The following is a 24,307-nucleotide window of genomic DNA, read 5'->3' on the forward strand; positions in this document are numbered from 1 at the left end:
AGACAAGCATGGAAACAATGAAACATTGTGGAAGTCCGAGCAAGAGAAGATAGAGACATATCCCAGAGTGGTAGTCAGGGAGATAGGGAGAATTAAACCATTTCAGTGTATGTTCTGAGGGTATTGTTAATGGGAATTGGTGTTGTATTCAATGTGTAATGAAGAAGTTATTTTGTTTTGGGATAAAAGATAATCTTACAAAAGAAAAAATCATTAGTATGGTATGTATATAAGTACATAATGGTTCTGAGAAAAATGAAGCAACATAATAAAGAATAATAAATGCGGGGGCGCCTGGGTGGCTCAGTTGGTTAAGTGTCGGACTCTTGATTTCAGCTCAGGTCATGATCTCAGAGTTGTGGGATCAAGCCCCATGTAGGGCTATGTGCTCAGCACGGAGTCTGCTTGTCCCTCTCCTTCTGTTCCTCCCCCTGCTTGCGTTCTCGCTTGCTCTCTCTCAAATAAATAAAATTAAAAAAAAAAAAAAGTGGAGTATCATTTGGATTTGTAAATACATCACTATGTTTTTCAAAGCTATGCCCTGATTAACTTCCAAAATATACTTAACCACAATATTTGTGGTGTCATTAGTAAATACAAGATACATAATGGGCACCTGGGTGGCACAGTCAGTTAAGCTTCCAACCCTTTTCAGCTCAGGACATGATCCCAGGGTCCTAATCTCAGGTTCCTGAGATCAAGCCCCACCTGGGACTCCTCGCTAAGCACAGAGTCTGCTTAAGACTTTCTCTTCCACTCTTTCTGCTCCTCCCTACTGTGTTCTTACTCGCTCTCTCTCAAATAAATAAATAAATCTTTAAAAGACACCTGAGTGTACTTCAAAGTTAGAGTTCTGAATGAAGTACAAAGAAAAACTAATTTAGGAATTTTTATGCCATTAAGATATATTTTGTATTAACTAATAATTGAAATAAGGGGAACAGAGATATTATGTGATATAAAGAATAATAGGACTGTTAGTAGTTCATATACAAGAGGCACCAAGTTTTTAATATAAATATTGGCAAAACAAAAAATGCTATAAAATAAACAAAATGAATGTTATGTTTCAAAAACATAACGCAACTAATTTAATTTTAAAATGTTTTTACTTTGCTTTTCTATAAACAGAGTAGTTAGAGTCAACATACTTTTCATTCTAATAAGACAATTTATTTCATTTTTTGAAGACTATATCAGGTTTTTTCATTATGCCATTTCACTGATTCTTTTAAATTTCCATGTTGTTAAATTTTGGAGCATTCACCTAAAAAATTAATAAATGTTATCGTTAATTCATTAATAACCATGCCTTATACAATCCTACATAATAAAGCTAATCAAGTGGAAATTTTTTGACCTTTTTATTCATCAGAACAATTTATAGTGGGAGGGAAATGTATGTCAATTGACTTACAAGATAACTGTGTAAAGTCAGGATTCCCTAGCTTTCACTGCGCTGAATCCATACCAATTCATTTAATAACAATTCTATACACTAATCATGGAGTATTTCCCCTTTAACTTTTTCAGAGAGTAATAAATCTTTTCCAAAGTTAGAGGATTATTTTATCCCTAATATGAAATTAAGGGAAAAAAACACATATTTTGGTATTTGTATGGTATATTAAAAGTTAAAAGAAGCTTGTACTCTGCCTTATAATTCTCAGTAGAAACATATAAATCTCACAATGATAAGTGAGATGTTAAGTTTACTACACTACTTCTAGGATAATTTTTAAAAGCATAAGAATTTGACATTCAGAGAAACAGTAAATTTTGAGGGAATGAGACCTTTACTTGTAACAAAACTCTACTGAGGGGCGCCTGGGTGGCTCAGTTGTTAAGATTAAGCATCTGCCTTTGGCTCAGGGCCTGATCCCAGGGTCCTGGGATCTAGCCCTGCATCACGCTCCCTGCTCTGCTGGGAGCCTGCTTCTTCTTCTCCCACTCCCCCCTGCTTGTGTTCCCTCTCTCGCTGGCTGTCTCTCTCTCTGTCAAATAAATAAATAAAATCTTAAAAAAACAAAAGCTCTACTGAAATATGTATGTTTTCTTCATTGATGACATTGGAAGAATTATTTTGCTTCATCAGTTCTGTAAAATAGATGAATGTAAAATGTAAAAATATCAAACACTTGTTCATTTGAACAGATGTTATAGGACATATGAAACAAGGCCATTGTAATAGGTTTTGTCCTTTCAAATGAAGTAAACTCTAATTAGTTACTCTAGTGACATAGTAAATATTATCCTGTGCCTAATATTACTGTATAAAGTCAGGATTCTCTAGTTTTAACATCACTGGATCCACAGTAATTTATTTAATAACAACTCTATATATTAATAATGATTATTTGCTCTTTAAATTTCGACAGAGTGATAACTCTTTTTCAAAGTTACAGTTATGTTTTATCTCTAATTTTGAAGGAAGTATAAAAAAAAACTGAATATTTCAGCATCTAGTTAAGATCCAGAAGTTGTATATATACTCGCGTCAAAATTATTTTGGTATGGCCAAGGATAAATACCCTTTAGTCAATTCAACAGACAAAAATTAGTTGTCCAGAAAACCATACGAACATTTTAAGAAAATGCTTGACAACTAAATGGAGCTTATTGTAACCGGGAAAGTAGACAATTGCTAAGAGTATAATAGAGTAAAAATAACAAACTACATAGTTATTTTCATATCCATATCCAGAATATATTATACTATTTTACAAGAGAGAACTAAATAGACTAATGTATTTTCATTCATATTATGTTGGTATTGTTGATGTGGCTTAACTTTTTTTGTACAAGAAATGGTCATAGAATAGAGATTGAATATGGAATCTCTTCCTCCAGAAAAGCTTACATTCAATATTTTGTGATTTCACAAGATGCTAGTTTTCCAGGTAAGGCAGACTAAAGTACATATTATTTTGGCTTTTATTTGAGTAGTGTCTGTTTCACTGCCTGCCGTGTATCCTCTGGACACACAACCTGAATTCTCTATGAAGATCAATAGAATCATCAAATTCAGTGACCTCACTGGTTTTAGAGAATAAGAAAAGTTTCTGGGGAGGAACTGATTATTCCTCAGCAACAACTAGGTTTCTTTTCTCTGCATATATTATTTTTTTAAAGATTTTTATTTATTTATTTATTTGACAGAGAGAGCGACAGCACAGAAGCAAGGGGAGAGGCAGGCAGAGGGAGAAGCAGACTCCCAGTTGAGCAAGGAGCCCAACGCACGACTCAATTCCAGGAGCCTGGGATCATGACCTGAGCAGAAAGGCAGACGTTTAACCGACTGAGCCGCCCAGGCGTCCCAACTCTGCATATATTATTAAAGGAAAATAATAACGTCTGGTGTGTATCCTCAGGAGTCACACACACATGCACTTAAAATCAAGGTTAGCTAAAGTAGAATTTATTAGGAAAATCAATACCAATTAATATAACATAACATACTATTATCACATTAATATTATGAATACTTAATATAACTCAATTTAAAAAACAGATGCATCTGGCAATATAAGTACATATTCCATGAGACACTACATAAAATAATATTTTGGAGTTTAGATTTTATAAAGAAAAATAATTTAGGCTCAGCTTATTTTATACAATATTCAACGAATGGGAAAAAAGATTTATTTGCTAAAAAATGAGCCTACTCATTACATTACTATCGTTTTGAATAAAGCTTAACCAAAACCTACAAATAATTCATTAATTTATTCAACAACTATTTAATTTAGGGCATAATACACAGCAGCACTCTACTAGGTTCTAGTTAACATAAAATGGATATGGTCTCTGATGTAATGAAGTTCCTGTAAGGTCCTGAAGTAACATACAATATACTATTTTGTAATTATTCACTTAAACACACCTGTCTCCCACATTCAACTATATTTTCTGTGAGAGTGGGGGCCTTGCTTAACTCATCTATCGATTGCCAGTGCTGTCACATAATGCTGTTCAATAACCCTTTATTGAATGTATAACATATAATTACCCAAGAAGCAAAATTTGCCAAAAGAAAAACTGATCATAAAGATTCAATTAAGAGATGAATGGCCACCAGTAACTTATAATTATTACCAGCATGTAAATTATGTTTCAGCCAAAGTTATATATACCCCTAACAGTACTTAAATGATTTTTCTGATACAACCTCAGAAGTTCCCATTTCTAGGCATCGAGCACTGAGGTCATTTTGGAAGGCATTGGAGCCTAGACATTCCCTCTAAATGGAGTCATTATACAGGTCCCTTCCAATTCCACATTTTAAAGATAGAAAGAGATTTTAAAATTATATAATCTAACTTTCCAACCATTCCACAAATGATCTCTAATTTCCTTGACAAGTGAATAAATTGCTTGGTTTATATGCTTCCAACAATGAAGACTTGTAGGATGAATGATTTCATTTTCCAATAGCTCAAAATATTAGGCTGTTCTGAAAGCCTTTAAGTATTTGAGAAAAACTGGAAATTTCTCCTTTAAATATTTTTTCCATCATGTTGAGGATCCTTGGCTCTAATCTTGAGCCCTTTCTCATGGAGACTGTTCCTAAGACTTCTTAGCATTTTGATTTCTTTTTTAGAGGTGCACTTTAATTTGCCAAGCAGCAGCTGGAAATGCGGTAGACCAAAGAGAAAAAGATACATCAGGTAAAGCTTGGCCAACAAAGCAAAGAGAAAAATTGGCATCATCACTGCTTGGACACTTTGCTTTCTATCAATCTAATCTGTTCATTTTAGTTCTTTTTGAGCCACACTATATTGCTGGCTCATAATGAGTTTGCCATCAAATAAAACCTAGATTTGACTACCCCCACCACTCCAACTCCTGGGTTCATTCTGTAATGGCACATTTCTGCTATCCTTTTAAGAGTAATTTTTTTAGCCAAATGTAATATTTTATATTTGTTTTCTAAATATAGTAATAAAAGTAGCAGCAATTCTTATATGGTACTTTTTTACACAGGGCAAGTTCTTAACACCTTACATATACTAACTTTAAAATTTAATATCCTTAGCTGTCACCCTCAACTTTCTATAAATCTATTAGAATACTCTCAACAATTTCTGTTAATTGTCTCATAAATTAAAACAAGTTAACATGATAGTTGGCATTTACTAAGTACTATGTTTCAAGCACAGTGCTGAGGTATTTTTGTTTTTTTGGTTTTGGGGGTTTCCCCCCACCATGACCTGACTTAATTATCTCCTACGCTTTATGAGGAAGGTAGTGTTACAATACTCACTTTGTACACAAGGAAAATGAGACTTAGAAGATTAAGTAACTTGATCCTGGTCTTACAGGTAGCAAGTATCAGAGCCAGGATTGAAATCCAGATCTTTCTTACTCTAAAATAGGACTCCTAACCATATGATGTATTTATCATAACCTAGAAGTTTACAGGGATAGACATCTAATTATTTGAGTATTCAAAACTGCTGGGACAATTGTCAGTAAAGGGACACAGCTTCAATGGAATTATGATTAGTTCTGAACATAATGGCCCTTAACAGTTTTTCTTTCTTTCTTAAATGAATGGTGTAGTCAGTACCTTAGTATGCAGAGACACTAAATAGAATACACTGTTAAGTCTGGAAATCAGGCCAGAAAAGTCGATTATACACATTAATCTAATTAATATGTACTAATTTTTTTAACATGTTATGGGGTAGGAATCTAATTTCATTGTTTTCTATATGGATAACCAATTATTATAGAAGAACTTAGTAAGCAAAACAGCCCATCCTTTTCCCAATGATCCACAAGGTCTTCTCTGGCATAAATAAATTGAAGCCCCAATCCCCAGTGTTTGGAAATAGAGCCTTTAAGAAAAGCAGTTAAGGTTAAATGAAGACATAAGGGTGGGTCCTAATTTGGTAGGACTGGCTTTCTTAGAAGAAAAGGAAGAAACAAAAAAAACCTAAAAAAAAATAATAGCAGAAATCTTTATCTCCACACATGCACAGAGGAAAGGTAAGAGGACACAGTGAGAAGGTGGCCATCTATAAGCCAGAAGGAGAAATCTCACTAAAACCAAACTTGATAGCATGTTAATCTTGGACCCCTAGCCTCTGGAACTGGGAAAATTAAATTTCTATTGTTTAAGTTACCCAGGCTGTGATATTTTGTGATGGCAGCCTGAGCAGACTAATACAGATTTAATGGATCAACTCCTTTGAAAAATACAATTTATAAAAACGTACACAAAGAGAAATAGATAATCTGAACCGGACTACATGTATTAAATAGATTTAATTTAAAATTAATAACTGTCAAAAAAAAAAAAAAGAACCAGGCCCAAATAGTTGCATTGGATTTACTAAACATTTCAGTTAGAAATCATACCAATTCTCTACAATGTCTTCAGAAAACAGAAGTAAAGGGAACACTTTCTAACCCATTCTAAGAGGCTAGTATGACTCTCCTACCTAACCCATTCAAAGACTTTAAAAGAAAGAAAAACCACATATCAATATCACTCATGAACATACATGTAAAAATCCTCAACAAAAAATTAGCAAATCAAATCCAACAATGTATAAAAAAAAATTATTCACCATGACAAAGTAGGATTTACCCTAGGCATGAGAGGCTGGTTCAACTGAAAATCAATTAATGTAACCCATCACATTAAAAGGCTAAAGAAGAGGGGCGCCTGGATGGCTCAGTCATTAAGCGTCTGCCTTTGGCTCAGGTCATGATCCCAGGGTCCTGGGATAGAGCCCAGCATCAAGCTCCCTGCTCAGCGGGAAGCCTGCTTCTCCCTCTGCCACTCCCCCTGCTTGAGTTCCCTCTCTTGCTGTATCTCTCTCTGTCAAATAAATAAATAAAATCTTTAAAAAAAAGTCTAAAGAAAAAAAATCATATGACCATGTGATCATATGAGTAGGTGCAGAAAAAGAACAGAAAAAGCATTTCATAAAACCAAACACTTACTTATAATAAAAACTTTCAGCAAACTAGGAATAGGGTGAACTTACTCAACTTGATAAACATCTAGAAAGAAGCCTATAGCTTACATCATACTTAATAGTGAGGAACTAGATGCTTTTCTCCTAGAGACTGGGAAAAAGGCAATGATGTTTGCCTTCAACACTCCTATTCAACATTTTACTTACAGCTATCCCTTATGTAATAAGACAAGAAAATAAAACATTCACACATTGGGGAGGAAAAAAAAAACTCCTTTTTCTCAGGGGATATGATTCTCTGTAGAAAATATCAAAGAATTAACAAAATAATCCTGGAATATGGCAAAATTACAAGATACAAGGTTAAAACACAAAAGTCAACTGTTGGGGTTCCTGGGTGGCTCAGTCGGTTAAGTGTCTGCCTTTGGCTCAGGTCACGATCTAGGGGTCCTGGGATCAAGCCCTGCATCAGGTTCTCTGCCCAGTGGGGAGTCTGCTTCTCCCTCTGTTCTCTCTCTCGCTCTCAAATAAATAAATAAAATCTTAAAAAAAAAAACGGCAATAGTTTTCCTATATATCAGTTACAAATATTTAGAATTTGGAATTAAAAACACAATATCATAAAAGGTACCAAAACAAAAAAGAAATATTTAGGAATAAATCCAACAAAACATGTGACTGTGGTCTGAATGTTTATATCCCCCTAAAATTTAAATGTTAAAATCCTAACCCCCAAAGATGATGGTGATAGTAGATGGGACCTTTGGGAGGTGCTTAGGTCATGAGGGCGGTGCCCTCACAAATGGGATTAGTATACCACCTTTTGCCACATGAAGATACAACACGAAGTGTGTGACCCAGAAGAGGAGACTCACCCACCCATACTGAAACCTCTACCTCAGATTTCTAGTCTCCAGAACTATGAGCAGTAAGTTTCTGCTGTTTATAAGCCACTCGATCTATGTATTTCATTATAGCATCCCAATGGGGCTAAGGTTTATGCCTAAGATCTATATGAGTAAAGTATAAAACTGTGATTAAAGAAAACAAAGACCTAAATAAGTGGTGAGAGTTTCATGTTCATAAATAGTAAGACTCAATATTGTTAAGATATTAATTCTTGCCAAATTGATCTGTAGATTCTATGCAATCAACAATCAAAATCCCGACAAGCTTTTTTGAAGGTATGGACACACTAATTCTGAACTTTTTATGGAAGAATAAGAGACCCTGAAAACACAATACTGAATAAGAAGAATGAAGTCAGAAGACTGGCACTACCTTATATCAAGACTTCCTATAAACTACAGAAACCAAGACAGTGTGATACTTGTTTACAAATAAAAAGAAAGGTCGATGAAACAGAATAAAGAGCCAGAAATTGACCCACATGTGTAAGTCAATTGATCGTTGGCAAGAGTGAAGGCAATGAAGAAAAAAATGGTCTTTTCAACAAAGGTGCTGGAACAACTGTACGTGTACATGCACAAAAAGTGAATCCAGACACTGACCTTATATCTTTCATAAAAACTAACTCAAAATTGATCAGAGACCTAATCGTAAATGCAAAATTATTACACTTTTAGAAGATGACATAGAAGAAAAACTAGGTGACCTTGGGTTTGGAAATGATTTTTTTGATACAACACGAAAAGCACAATAAAGGAAGAAAATAATCGATAAGTTGGACTTTATTAAAATTAAAGCTTCTGCTCTGCAGAAGACACTGTAAAAAGAATGAGAAGACAAGCCACAGACTAGGAGAACATATTGGAAAACTTATGTGATAAAAGACTTGTATCCAAAATATATAAAGAACTCTTAAAAAAAAAAAAGAACTCTTAAACAGCAACTCTATTAAAAGTCAAAAGATCTAAACAGACATCTCACCAAAGAAGATATACAAGTGGCAAATACATATGAAAATATGCTCAATATCATATATCCTTAGGGAATTGCAAATTAAAACAGCAATTAGATACCACTACACATCTACTAGAATGGTTACAATCCAGAACACCAACCACATCAAATGCTGGTGAGGTCGTAGAGCAACAGGAACTTTCATTCGTTACTGGTGGTAACGTAAAATGGTATAGTCACTTTAAGGATAGTTTGGCAGTTCCTTACAAAGCCAACCATGGTCTTACCATATGATCAGCAATTATACTCCTAGGTATTTATCCAAATGAATTGAAATTTTTTGCCACACAAAAACATACCCATAATGTTTATACCACCCTTATTCATAACTGCCCCAAACTGGAAGCAACCAGTAAATCTTCAATAGGTAAATGGGTAAACGAACAGAGGCACATTCATACAATGGAATATAACTCAGTAATAAAAAGAAATCGGCAATCAAGTCATGAAAAAACACGAAAGAACCTTAAATGCACATTGCTAAGTGCAAGAAGGCAGCCAGAAACGGCCATATATGGTCTGGTTTCAAATACATGACAATCTAGAAAAAGCAAAATTATAAAGAAATTAAAACAGTCAGTAGTTTCCAGGGGTTATGGGGGGGAAAAGTGATAAATAGGTACAACACAGTATTTTTAGGGCAAAGTATTCTGTATGAATCTGTAATGCTGCATGACATTACACATTTGTCAAAACCCCAAAAACTACAACACAAAGAGTGAACCCTATTGTAATTATGGACTTTAGTTAGAAATAATATAGCAATGGTGGCTCAGCAATTGCAATGAACAGATCGCACTAATGCAAGAACTTAAGAGGAGAAACTATGATTGTATTATCTGCTCAACTTTTCCGTAAACCTAAAATTGTATTACCTAAACCTAAAACATAAAATGCATTTTTTTAAAAAGCTGGCCATATTCTTTTATTATTTCCAAAAATTATCTAGAGTTTATTCGATGTTTTCCATATAGAAAATAATATGAACTTACTAATGATAGTTTCATTTCTTTACAAGTCCTTATATCTTTTATTTCCTTACAACTATAAGTAGCTGTGCAATGCTGTTGAACAGACTCAGAGATAGCAGGTATTTTGTTGGTGTTCCTTAAGGCATTCTTCCAACACTTCACATTTACTGCATGAGCTTGGCTTAAGACTGCTTCCTCTTTGATTTCCCTTATCTGCAGAAGTAACTGAAATAAGTTGCATAAAAATTCTAGGAGCATGCTATCTGGGAGGATTAGCATAAGAATATAAAATAACACTGAAAACTGTTCTCAAAATAACTAAAATAAGTTCAAATGGCACAGACTAGATATATTGGTAGAAAATCTATAAATTGAGTTTTAAATTTTATCCTTAAGCATACGTGAAGGGTTATTTATACAAAGAATAAGAATTAAAAATGTCTTTCTTTTATTCATGTATTCCTGACATCCTACCCTTCCCCTGAGGTGCCCTGCCTCTTCCCTTGCCCTTTGGTCTAACACATGCTTTCTCTTCCTGTGGGTCTTAGCTGAAAGGCCATTTCTTCAGGAAGACCTTCCCTAATTCTCTAGAGTAGGTTGGATGGCCCTGTTTTATGTATCTCTTGCATCCTGTTCCTTCCATTTCAGAACAGGCATCACATTTATACAATTGTTCAACTATGCACATGACTATAAATTATAAGAGGACAAGAGAGTCCCCATGTTTTATTTATTTCTATATCCCCAGTGCCTAGAACGGTTTTTGTTCAAACTGAGACACAATGAACAGTTGTTCAATGAATTAATGAATAGATAAGAACATCTCCGTTAGCAACAATTGTCCTTCTAGGTTGGAAGACACTGGCATCCCTTCGGCCTCCTTCACTGAAGACAAAATAAGACACAATGATCCATCTGCATTGTTGCCAAAAAGAAAGTCAAATGAACTGATACTAAAAGTTAATTAATAGATTCAAAGACATTTTGTTTAGATGAAAATTATTTATAAACTTTATAATTTGATTACTTTTAGATTATGAATCACTTATTAAAGAATGTAATGGGGCACCTGGGTGGCTCAGTTGGTTAAGCGTCTGCCTTTGGCTCAGGTCATGATCCTGGGGTCCCTGGGATGGACTCCTGTGTCTGGCTCTCTGCTCACTGGGGAGTCTGCTTCTCCCTCTATCCCTCCCCGCTGCGGGTGCTCTCTCTCTCTCTCTCTCTCTCTCTCACGCTGTCTCTCATGCTCTCTTTCTTTCAAATAAATAAATCTTAAAAAGAACGTGATGTGTTACAATACTCATCTCAGAGTCCCTCAGGATTTGGTATTCTTTCAAGAAGCTTGAAGATATAGTTTACAAATGAGACCAGGTATTTAAGAAATATTTACAAGGCCTCCAAATGGGCAATTTATTCTCTTCTCAATGGCAGTTCTCTGTTCCCTATGTTAACATTATACATTCTATAACTATATGTTACCATGTAGTCAATGTGCTTAAGATGTCAAACAAAATGTCAAAATAAATAGTGGTGAAAAAATGGAGAAAACAGTAATTCATCATTAGTTCTTATACCTGTAAGTGATGTGTTTGTGCTGCCACTTCTGTCCTGTTAGTGCATATCGCTTTCGACGAACATTAAATTTGGAGCTACCTCTTGTCTGGTCAGGTACACCACATCGAGGCTTCTTCATCCAGCTGCAAAAAGCAGTATTTTCCAGTTATTTACCAACAACCCTAATCATGAATTTCAAAAGGAAATCAACTGAGAAGTTAATCTATGACAGTGATAATGAAAATGGGAAAACATAAAGAAGAAAGTTGTCAATTTTCTTGCAATTTGAATCTAAGTAGAAAGCATATTTTGTCGCTGAATGATCAAGAATCACTAGTTTTGAACTCAGCTCTTTTAGATATTTTTTCTTTCTCTCACTCATTTTGAGCTTACTGTAGACTGAGGTCCTCTTAAGCTTCTAACCAGAATCTGTTTTTAGCAAGATCTGTGACCTTGGGCAAGTCATTAATTCTGAGTCTCATTCATAAAACGAGACTTTAAAAAAAATAAATTTTTACTAACGTCTCTTCTAGGTTTAACATTCAACAATTTTTAAAAATCTGTTACATGACCTTAAATTTCAGGGTATATTCTATCCTTTCTTCTAGCTTACATAGAAGTAAATTATTTAAATAACATTTGCCTTTCTCCATTTTTTTCTTCTTTTCACTTTGATCACTACTCCAATTTACAAGTAAGAGCCGTTTGTTTTAAATCAGTAATTAATAACCAAATTCAATGCTTAAATTTTTTTTCTGAATATGAGGTTTAGCATCATACCAATAAGGTTTAACATAATTATAATAGGAAAAGGACATGCTGTTTTTTGATTTATTAATTTTCAATACTTATACAAATACAGTCATGGAACTTCTTTGCTACAGTGTCTCATTGGTCAAATGTCCTGTTTTCTATGTAGTCTTGCTTCTTATCAAAAAAGAAAGATTTTCATGATTTTGAGTAGTTTTTTTGGTGACTCATAAAATGGCTTTACCATTCATTAGCACATATAATTTAACAATTACAAAGTTAATGCAAAATCTTCACAGTGCTACATGCTTCAGAAAGTAGAAATGAGAAAAGAATCAATTTTTGCTGTAGCTCATCAAATACTTTATAATTTCTATACTCTTTAAATGGAAAATAATTGACTATAGAGATGACCACCTAAATATGTCCATTTTGTGAAAATGAAAGAGTTCACATATTACATGGATAAATCAGCTAATTAGCTCTTATAAACAATAATAACTTCATGGCACAATGAAATCATGACTTTTGCTTTTTAAGAAAGATGACACTTTTACCATAAATATTGAAAAAAGTTTCTCCTTTTTTATTCTGCCCCTGCACAGACAATGTAGACATTGTGGTTATCAGGATTAACAAATTCCATTCTAGTTTATAATGCATTGTGGAATTATTTCAGAAAATTGTTTTCCCGTTATTACAGTCTCCCAACTCCTAGGAGGCTATCTGGTCCTATGGAATTGAACTCTGTAGGGTTGAGAATGGAGATCTATTTTTAACCAATACTCCCAGGGCATTCCTAAATCACTTCATTTGAGAGATATTTCACTAGACTGTAAACACTCAAGGGCAGGGGATCTATATACTCCTACTACCTCGTACAACCCCTGTAATATAAGAAATAGTCAATGAATAAGTGGATAGGGACACTTAGTATTTTTTAAGTGAAAAATCATTAATTTTTATTACATATTATAAGATATACAGATAGATTTAACTAGCAAATATTAAGCATTAGGGGGTTATTATGATTTAAGTGGCTTTTACATATGGGTATTGCATTAATTATTAATTATATTCTCAGGAAAAATTTTAATATTCCTAAGGCAGGTTTTTATGCTTATTTATCTCAGTAAAAGCACCAAGAGAATAAATAATATATAATTATTAAATATGAATAAATTTACTAAATTTGGGAAGTGGTTACACTTACATTTTGCTAAGAAAAATATTTGTTAGTATTCTGGAAAGAGAAATAATTTTGAAATGGATAGTGGTATGAAATTTGATAAAATGGAATTACCTATTATCAGGATAAAATGTATTGCCAATGAGGACCTATTGTCTAAAATTACTTTAATAATCAATAAAATTAAAAGAGGAAGGTAGCAATTGAAAATAAAATTAAATTTATTAATATAAATTTCCATTTTAAGTCATGCATATGTTGGATCTAGTAAAAACTTTCTCAGTGAAGCATTGAATCTTCCAAAGGATAAGGTTTTTATGGATGAGTATTAGATTCTTGTGCTGAAAGATATCTCTGCTGAATTCTTTATGTATTTCTTAGGCTTTTGCCCATTAAATATATATTTTTTCTTATGTTCCAACTTCTTCATTTATTTACTCATTCCATCCTTATTCAATCATCCTGTAATATTTTTCAGCTTTTATAATATGCTAAGATATAAAAAAAAAAAGTGTGACTAAAAAGATAAACAAGGCAAGGAGCCCTTGTTGAGTTCACAGTCTATAGGCAAGACATGCATGATTTAAAAAAAAAATTACTATATAATGGCTTAAGTGCTGTATACCTCTGTCAAGATACCCTGTCATTATTTCTAATTTTACATGTAATAAAAAAATTATGATTTTCCTACCCATATTTGTACCAATTCCTCTGATGCTTTATTTCAGCCAAAAGTCTTAGCATCCTTCTAATGCTAAAGCTAGATACCCAGGTTATATTCTCCACTGCTCTCTCCTCATATCTAATCAATCAGGATGCAGTCTCTTTTGCCTCCAAAATTTCTCTTCTCTCTCTCACTAATGCTGTCCTTCTCATTCCTAAAGATAAATCTTTCCAGAGCACAGATGTGTTCTCTACATGTTCTGGGCATGAAAATGCTTATATAGAAAGAATCTGATTTAGGCCTACTTAGGGAGGATCCCCTGTCCCCCCTACTTTCCAAGGTCCACTCAGGTTTCTAACTAAACCTCTTTCTGCCTTTGTATGCAGTGACCTCCGTCTGGAATAACTTCTCTTTTTTCACACTGAGAATCCTACACATCCTTCATTACTCAACTCATAGAGGTACAGTTTACCATCCCAGCACAGCACGGACTACACTATGTCTTCTGATTTGTGTCTCTATCTTCCACAGGCCTGAGTCAGGACAGAGAATAAGGAATGGGGCCTATACCCAGTGAAGTCTTCAATAAGGAAAATGAAGCAAATGAATTGAGTCTGCATGCCTTTTTTGTACATGCCAATCTCCCTTACTGTCCATGTTTCTTGAAGACTTTGTAACTCTTCCCAGGTGTGTGCCTTGAACAAATGCTTACTGCATGGACATTGTGTAGACATTTTTATGTAAAACTAAATCATAAAGCAGATGACTTAAATGTAAGAAATAAACATAAGAATAGGAATAATCTAATATCAGACAGTAATTTAATGCAAAGAACTCTTAATAAGGATTGGTCAGGTTGAGAACACTCTATGTTAAATTTGCCAGTATTTGTATCCAAATATTCTGGTATGGAGATATTAGCAGGTATTATTTATCAAATTATGCAAAATCCCCAAAATATGATGGAAGCACATCATGCCACTGAATATGACACATAGTATCTGAGCTAAATTGGCCTTTGGGCCTTTTATGTGACTCCAAACATTTAAATCATTCTTTAATTTTATAAGGAGTCAGGTTCTTTCTACTACAATTTTTAAAGTTCTTCATGGATAAAAAGAATGATTAGTGTTTAATAGGACTCATCAGTGAATTAAATGTCTAATACTAAAGGTAAAGTTGGCATGTTAATATTGTTATTCAGGTAGGGTGTGACAATGGGATTTATGTCTAGTTATCATGCACCAAATATTAATTGCATTCATATATCAATTTGATAAAACCCACACACACTTGTACACAAGGGTACGAAACTCTAGATGTACAAGTAGAATTGACTGATTGTTTCACCTCAGGTAACAACTATATCACCTGAAAGAAACATGGGTTGAGATGTGCGTGCATGTGTGTGTGTGTGTGTGCACGTATGCGCACTATTTTCAAGCAGTGTTTTGTGAAAGTGCCATTGCTAACACATACTTATTTTTCTGTGTGTCAATACACAGCTCATATACATGTGCTTCTTTACTGACTCATTTGCTAAGAATTTTAAGCTGACATTCTGAAGCACACAAAGACGTAGGTATGGGCACTGGGGTGGGAGAGGCTATAAGAAAGTCATTTTGTACTTTCAAGGTGTAAATCATGGCACCACCTCAGTTTGCATAAATGTAATACTGATATTCAGTATTGATTTCATTGTTTAGAACCCAGAGCATTTTCAAATTAGTTGGGCAGATTATTAATGGTTTCTTTAAATTAACTGAACAGAAAAAGGAAAAATATCTGAGATCAGTGTTCTTGAGAGGAATTACATTCTAAAAATGAGGAGCAGGGATCCTAGAGCCAGACTGCTAGGGTTCCCACCCCACCCCTAGCAACGCCCTAGCCCTGGGACACTGGTCTGGCTACTGTTTCTATTTCTCCATTTCCTCATCTACAAAATGGAAGTGATAATAGTATTGAATTAATGTGAGGATTAAATTAGTTAAATCATGTGAAACACTTAGAACAGTGCCTGGCAAATAGTAACTGCTATACTTATTAACTTATAACAATTGTTATTATTTTACAAACATCAGGAAGTAGCTGTACTAGTAGTTGATGCAGCAGCAGTAGCAACATCCTGATATTAACATGCTTCAGATTACCCTGACCTATGTGTTAACATCCTTTGTTATTCAAAACAGGGATAGCCTGGTATTTTGATAATGCAGATACAAACAAAGACACTATCCTCTGTTTTATGTAAATAAAGCAGCCACAAACTTCTAAACAAATTTGCAGTACTGAGAGCCACTATATATGAACGTGTCCATGGGTTTCAGTAATTTTTTTTTTTTTTAAGAGTTGGGTATTCAAGTCAAACGTATCAGGCCACTCATTGCATCACAGTAAAGGATGCCTTCTGGTGAGTGCACACATCTGGTGCCCCAGTAGCTGAGGCTGCAGGAAGACAGTGTTTCGGTAAAATGCATACAATTGGAATGGTGTCCCTTGGAACTGGAGTGGTACCACACAGTGGCTCTGTGTACATATACCTACCTCTACCACGAGGAAAAAAAAATAACTCACAAAATTACATCTTGTGCCTTATGGATTAGTAATGTCAGAAAACGTTCATCTGCATAACTAACAGGTTTCTAAATTCTGGACTTTTTCATGTTCTAATGGAAGGTAAGAGTAATATCTACTATTTATAGTGGTCCCCAAAAGATCATTTTACAAATTTTTAAAAATGCTCATTTTTATGACTTTAAACATCCTTAGGTTTTGTTTGTACTCATAGAGCCAAGTGCAGGAGTCACGAAGAAGATTTTCTAAAAGTGAATTAACTTAGAGCTCAAAATGTAGCTAGGCTGACAGCTCACTCTGGTCCAGTTTCTTTTTTCTATCAACTTATGAACTTCCTGCATGGACACAGGTTATTCCCGAAGCTGAAAACTGCAGTTAATGTTCTTGAAAACCTGATCACAGAGAATAGACGTAATAAGCCTCCATGATCTGCAACATGAAAAAAAAGCTCAGTTAGTGTCAGCTCTCGTTTAAACTTTCACCTTTCTCCTTCCAGAAGGGGAATGAAGCTGATTTAGCTATCAACCATCCTTCCATAGTTACCAAAATAAGGACTGGTCCATCCTCTAATATATAATGTTTCAGTCCCATGGCTATAATCAGAAATAAAGAAAAAGAAATTTAATTACTGATGAACCTATCTTTTATACCTAGATTGAAAGACAGTCTTAACTTGGTAATTTAGACAAATGACTGAAAATCATGAAACGTATTGAAAATTAGGTCCCAAAGGTTATGGTTCTTGATATAGCTAAATAAATATTTCAATTCTCAAATTAGGAGAATCCAAATACTACTGTGGTTTCATAATAATTATTTGGAAAAAGCTACACATTCAGTCTTAAATTAATTTTAATTGAGATAAATTAAATAAATTAAACAGGATTATTCAGATCATCCTATATGTGTATGAATATATGTGTATATTTGCATATTTATGTGTGTATACATATATGTGTGTGTATATGTATATACCTATATATGGAAGGAGATAAAAAAGAAAGTTCACCTTAAAAATGATATCTCATCAAGCATGCTTCAATGCATGATAATGTGCACACATAAAGGATGAATTAAAATTTTAAAATACCTGCCATTAATATTGTAAAAACACATTAGACTCATTTTCATTATTGCCTTGCTATCTTTTTCCCTCCATGCTAAATATAATCCCTTTTTATGCATAACACAAATTGCTTCACTTATTAAGGAATTTAAGTAAGCTTGCTTATAAAAATTAGCTAAGCAGCCCATAATTTTGAAGAACCATTGCAACATATGATAATAAGCTCATTTTGGGATAGGGGGATAAGTATTCATTACTGTCTCTCCAACACCAATGCTAACTGATACAAAAGCAATATAGTAAGCCATTTAAGGTAATACTTAAATTTGTTGCTGGAAAATGGTTAATTTCTTCAACATAATATAGGGATCACCACAACTGCATCATTACTTTTAATTACCCAAGATATACAGACCGAATGCGTCAAATGTCTGACAAAGAGGGACATCATTATTTAATTTAAAAACTGATCTTGACAACAGCCTACAATTAGATAAAACTTTATAGCACCTGAAAATGAATCTTAAGACATTACTTTAATACTGAGGAATAATTTTAGTTCTATAATTGTAGTCCATATTTTATGTGATAAGGTTTAGATAAAAATTTATACTTCATAATTTGACTATATAAAATAATAGAGTACCATTTCAGCATGGATTGTTACGATACATTCATTTGAGATTACAACAGCACAGACAATTGCTTCAGTAGCATGATTATGGGGATTATACTTCCAAAAATAGTACACTATCTCAGCTGAGTACCCTTAGCAACACCACCTCAAGACTGGGGATACATCAGTGGAAAAAACCAGACGGGAGGCCAATGAAGCCACAGGGTTTCTAGTCTGAGTGACAATGTGGGTGCCATGGGGGGCAGAGGAAGCAGGACAATCTAGGAAGGGGCGATGATGAGGGTTCAACCAGGCTTTAGCGGGCTCATCTAAGAAAATAGTGCATGTAAAGGAAAAGATGCATTGCCAATTCAAGAAAGAAAAAAAAAAAAGAAAAGAAAAAAGAAAAAAAAACTGAATGAGAACAAAGTTTGGTTAAAGAAAATAGATCAAAACACTGGTTGGTTTTAAATTAAAGGTTGCCTATATAATTGATCTTTCCCTACAATGCTATAATTCACAGAAATGCTACTTTAACTCCTACACACGGACACAGTCATTTCTCCTGGTCTGGAATCTGAGCCACTGTGTGGCAGAAAAGGACATGGGGTCTTTTTCTGCACCTCTGCATTTGACATCGTCCTGCCAGAGAACAACTAAAAACTGTTCAGACCCTTTCCCCATAAGCGGCCTAAATAAATCCTGCACACATTCCTCTTCCATCATCTCCTGACAAAGACCTTTTCCCAGCTATCTTAGGAAATCAAACCTATCCATCTTGAGTCCTTCCAATGACCAGCAGGAGCTCTCAAAATGGAGAGGAAACACAGATGCCTCCTTCTATAGAACTCGGCTTTCTGAATTTTAATATCTGGTAATAAGCAGATTCAAAGGAATTTGTTTCCCAAGCTCTCAATTTACTGTATTTTTAAAAACTGTGTCATATGGTCCAAGAAAGTGAATCAGAAGATACAGCTCTGCATCAGGGAGCACAAAAGCTGTTCAGAGCACTTTGTAAAATGCCGGGATTAAAAGTCTGATTTAAATGGAATTCTGTACTATGCACAGCAACAAAATGTAGGACTACTTGGGTTTGCTTACTAACTTAACAAGCTATCTTTAAAATTAATTTATAATTGTAATTAAAATTAATTTAAAGCTGTATTTATTTAGGACACTATAGACGGAGAACTTCACGAATAGAGTGCAGCAGGTTCAAATTATCCAAGTTCTATTCCCAGTATTAATAAGAAGGTTCTCATTCTTGCAGAATGCATTATATTAATTCTTGGTTCTATTTTCCAAGATGGCATACCAAAGTTAATATTTATGTATCTCTTTAAAATGCTAGGAGAAGTAATTGTATTTATTTTACCAAACTGCTTTGACGTTTAATCTTCAAGCCTTTTATTATGTACTTGTCCTGTCTTGAAATAGAAATAGTATGACTAATATCATGCTGTAATTCTTAGAAGGCAAAATATAATTTTTAAGTTATATATTAAATTAGTTTAATATGTAAAAATTATATATACCTGAGCCAAGTAATTTCAGGTATTTAAGGTTTAAGAAGAAAAATAAATGTGTCATTTCTTGAAGTCCATAACATGGTATAGTAGAAGGTTCTCCAACTAAACATCAAAAGGTCTGGATTCTGCAACTACTCTGGACTTCACTTACCCTGTGACTTTCAGTTTCTTTGTTTGAAAAAGTAGAGAGAAAAATGTATCCTTGTCTTCCCTACGGTGGAGGGTTGATGTATGATGATCATATTAAATGATGAAGTAGATATACTTTGTGAGTATCAAGGACTCAATAAACACAGATGATTCTTCCCCGCACTGAGAGAATTAATCACTTCCTCCTTTGCTGTCCAAAAACAATAATGCTGTTTCATAATGTTACAGAACTTACAGTGCACCTGTGGAAAAATAATTTGTGATTATATCTAGCTACACGCTTAAGTTCGTTTGAAGAAGAGACTCTGTTCTCTGATCTGTATTTGCCTCTTTCACAGATGCAATGCCCAGTAATGAGTTACTGGTTGAGTAAATAAATGAACAAATGATTGATGAATCAGTCCATAAAATCACAAATATTACTAAAGAGTAAAAAGCCATTTGCGAATAAAAAATTGAAAGGAGAGACTTGCAGTGAACCTCTCCTCAATTTAACTCACGCAAAAATTACCACAAATAGGAGGCTAATCAACTGTTAACTGACTCTCTAATACCCTTCCCCCCAAAAAAGATTTATATTGTCTCCCATTTTCCTCAGTGTCAATATTTCTACTTTGGCCAATTTCAAACTACTGATATCACGTCACTTAGCAGGGAAGAGATGTGTCCAATATGTCCTCACCAGCGGCACAAGCTGTCTCCAACGCATCACCGACAGGAGCTCCTCCTGCAATAGCTTCAACTGTATGTTTACTTTGACTCTCATTGTTCCTTCCCCCTCATTTTGAAAAAGCCTTGCTAAAGTCAAGCGAGTAAATTTGACTCTGACAAACCCGACATCCTAGGGAAAAGGGTTGAAACAGGTTAAATTCCAAAGAAAAGGGACATGAGACAAATTGCTCCACTTGTGGTTGGCGGAGTTCACTTCAACTTTTTCAGACTACGAAATCTGGCTCAAGGACCACAAAAAGAAAGAGTGTGGATGCCATTACTTACTCAATTGTGTTTCTGTCCACTTTTCCTGTCATGTTAATGCCATAGAACTGCTGCATGGCAGCTAAGGCGGCCTGCATGGTCTCCGCGGAGCGCAGCACCGACATTCTGGGGTCAGTTGGTGGAAGGTAGCCGTACTTCTGTAACCAAACCTGCAATAAGGACAATTCCTTTTAGATCAACCTCAAAATTGAACAATAAGTTTACAGTAACCAAGTTATGTCCATAGTGGATCTTTAAACTTTATTTCCTCTACAAGGGCATATATTTAAGTGTTTTGTCTCTTTTTAACACACATTCTGTAGTTTATTTTAATATAATTTTGATGATCATTGTGGATCCTTCTAGAACACCTACAAACGCTAACTGAAAAGAAAAAGGTTACTCATTTGTTGCAAGCTTATCACTTATAAGGAACTATACTCAATACTGGATAAAATAACAAGATGATCCCTGCCCTTTAGGAACTCAACTTCCCAAAATAAGGGATGATATCTTTTCAACAACGACCCCAATGAGACATCTATGCTGGAAGGGGTAGTTAATGGGCATATGCCACATCGAAAATGTTACTTTCCTGAACAACTTACCAAGGACTGTAGCCATCAAGAGTAGCATCAACAATATAGACCATATTACTCTGTCATGACATTTTGAGTACAAATTTCATGCAATTGATCTATTCAATTATAGCTAGATGTCTTCAAGGTTAGGTAAGTGTTTCTCATGCAAAGAATAGTCTTTCATTTATTTAAGGTAACTCTCTTCAATACTAATAATATAAGTGACCAAACTTCTCATATGTAGATGAAATCAGACTATCTTGCTAAGTATGTTTGGGTCTCTCTTTAAGGATCTCATGATTTTTATTCTCCTCTTCCCCAGAGAAGGGAGATCTGTGTGGATAGTGAGAGAAAGATGTCAGAATTGAGCTCACATCCCAATCGTGATGATAGCAAAAATTCAGTCATTTAAGGTCAGATTTTTAAAGTAACCTAAAACTCAGGGTATTTGGGGAAAATTTTTTTCACCAGAGAGCAGATGCTTTCCAGTTCTACAATTCAATGCATTCATTTTAAATGCACAATCATATGTTCAGCTCATATCCCATCCTTCTGTCCCTACCTCACTCTTCCATGGGGCACTAAGATTTCTTGAAGTGCAGTGAAGTGCCTGTCAAATTGAGAAAGGCCAACTAATTCTGCCTGTCACACAGAATAGAAGCTGTGCTGTTTAATGGAAGGTATTCACCAGTATGTATTTCCACTCTCCACCTGGCTCTATTCATCATACAAATGATGATCCTATGAAACTACAGCTTTTCCCCTGTACCTGATATACTTCCACTATGACCTGACAACTAACACAGAGGAGAGCTATTTTCTCAGTGAAAACAAACAGTAATTATATAAACTAAATTTCACCAAAAGAAACTGATATGAAATATACCAAAATCTTAATGTATGAAAAAACAAGGTGGACTCATTTGTAGTATTTCCAAGAAAATGTTGCCCCCAGAAGTTCAGTACTATAAGCACAACCTTCTGAAAATAAAATAAAACATTTATTCTAAAACTATTTAAGAGATCAACAATACCTCACCGTCAGGAAGGTTTATTGTCGAAACTCCATCTAGTAAACTCATCTATCACATAGTGAAAACATGCCAAGACACTCCTCTCATCTAGTCTGTAATGAACAGGCTTCCAGGGAAGACACATATATTCAGTTACCTAGTCAACAGTGCTGCAGTCTGAAATAGATTCCATTTGTTTTCTGAATGAAGGAGACAAGATTTCACTGGCAATGTATTATTTACTAGAAAATTCAATACCTATTGTAATGCAATTTCCCCCAAATTAGAAGATTTCATCTTGATATTTAACAGTATACATGCACTAATATTCAGAAATTGAACTCTTTTTCCCATAACTCCTTATTTGCATTTATTTCTAACTTGTTAGAGAGCAGACTTGTTGCTAGGTTACTCATGGGTGCTAAGCTACTGGCAACCACGTCGTTTATGGTGACAGCAAAGAGAAAACTGTTAATAATAAACCCTATGATTTATATACAAATAGGAAGACTATAAAATATATAAATTTTAAATGGATAATGAAAAAATAGCATGTTATAAAAATACATATTGATTTATGCCTTATCCTTTCAAACAAATGAACTGGAATAATAAAAAAATAATTGTGATTTTTCTTCAAGTTCTCTTTTACATTATGCCATTTATCATGAAAGTCAGTTTTTTCTAAATGATTGAGAAGTGAATAATTCTTTTTAATTGTAAAATATCAGAAAACGTATGGGACCTACCATTTTATAATCAAAGTTTGTTTTTTGTCTGATAACTGTCATTGAGATCATAGGTCACCTTGAGTATACCATTCTTAATATCATTGTTATTTGTTAATCACGAAATCTCTGACATCATCAAGAACTGACCAGGAATAATTCTCAAGGGAAAATTGCAATGCACCTTTCCACAAAACAGTGGAAAATCATGCATATCAGTGTCACGTTAAGAGTATGAAACCAGCAAGCCGTCTGCTGCAGACAATCATAGTCTAGGTGGATATAAAAAACAAGTAATTATACCTACAATGACCTAAAGTATTAATTTGATCCACAGTGCTTCTTTACACCCAATACTCAATATGGAAACTGCAGGGAAAAACAAATACTTGCTTAAATAATCTTAAACCCTGAGAGAGTATAGTCTCTTGAGTTTGTTTTTGTCTTTTACTAACTACTTTGTTTAAGCAGATGACACCACAGAATTCTGAGAGTCTGATCATTTTTGGTATGATAGAGAAAAGAAATCTGTACCAAATAGCCCTACATAACATGTTAATGCTCCTTGGAGGACACTAAGTTGGCCAACATGGTGATGTAAAACTGACCAAATACAAGGTGGACAGGGCACTCAGCATCAATGGTAGAAAACCACTATGGCCAAGATCCACAGAGATTCATAAACGCTGACTCTTAAGTCACCAATGAAGATCAGGTGTACAGTGTATATCAGATGCAAACACTGGTCCACAATCATCATAGACGTATAGGAAACTCTGTTATAAGTCACCTTACTCTCTGTCTATAGAACAAAGCCCTTGTGTTATATAAATAGAGCATGGTGGGTAGCCTTAGCACATTATCAATCTAGAGTAATGAAAAGGAAAGTTTAAAAAATTGAAATATGACAGAAGTGACTAGAAAACCTTTCTCTCTTTTCTACTAAATTGCAACCTTTAATGCTTTATTTGATGGAAAATTAAATTAAACGTACAAAGTAGTATTTGAAGGTACACCATATCCCTTAAAGACTATAACATAGACTTCATCCTCATACATTGTTATTTGAAATATATACCTGTTTTAAACATT

The 24,307-nt window shown here is 34.4% G+C and overlaps 1 protein-coding gene across 1 annotated transcript in view; it reads right to left on the bottom strand.

The window, feature by feature from the left end:
* Positions 1 to 24,307, bottom strand: part of MMP16 (matrix metallopeptidase 16) — a 292,060-nt gene that overhangs the window by 132,360 nt on the left and 135,393 nt on the right. The window contains exons 2-3 of the mRNA XM_002919052.4: positions 20,915 to 21,063; positions 11,401 to 11,523 (exon numbers count right to left, since the gene is read on the bottom strand). Of these exons, the coding sequence (XP_002919098.1) occupies positions 11,401 to 11,523; positions 20,915 to 21,063 (272 nt within the window). The remainder of the gene's footprint in view (positions 1 to 11,400; positions 11,524 to 20,914; positions 21,064 to 24,307) is intronic.

The sequence above is a fragment of the Ailuropoda melanoleuca genome, chromosome 9 (assembly GCF_002007445.2).
Source record: "Ailuropoda melanoleuca isolate Jingjing chromosome 9, ASM200744v2, whole genome shotgun sequence".
Lineage (NCBI taxonomy): Eukaryota > Metazoa > Chordata > Mammalia > Carnivora > Ursidae > Ailuropoda > Ailuropoda melanoleuca.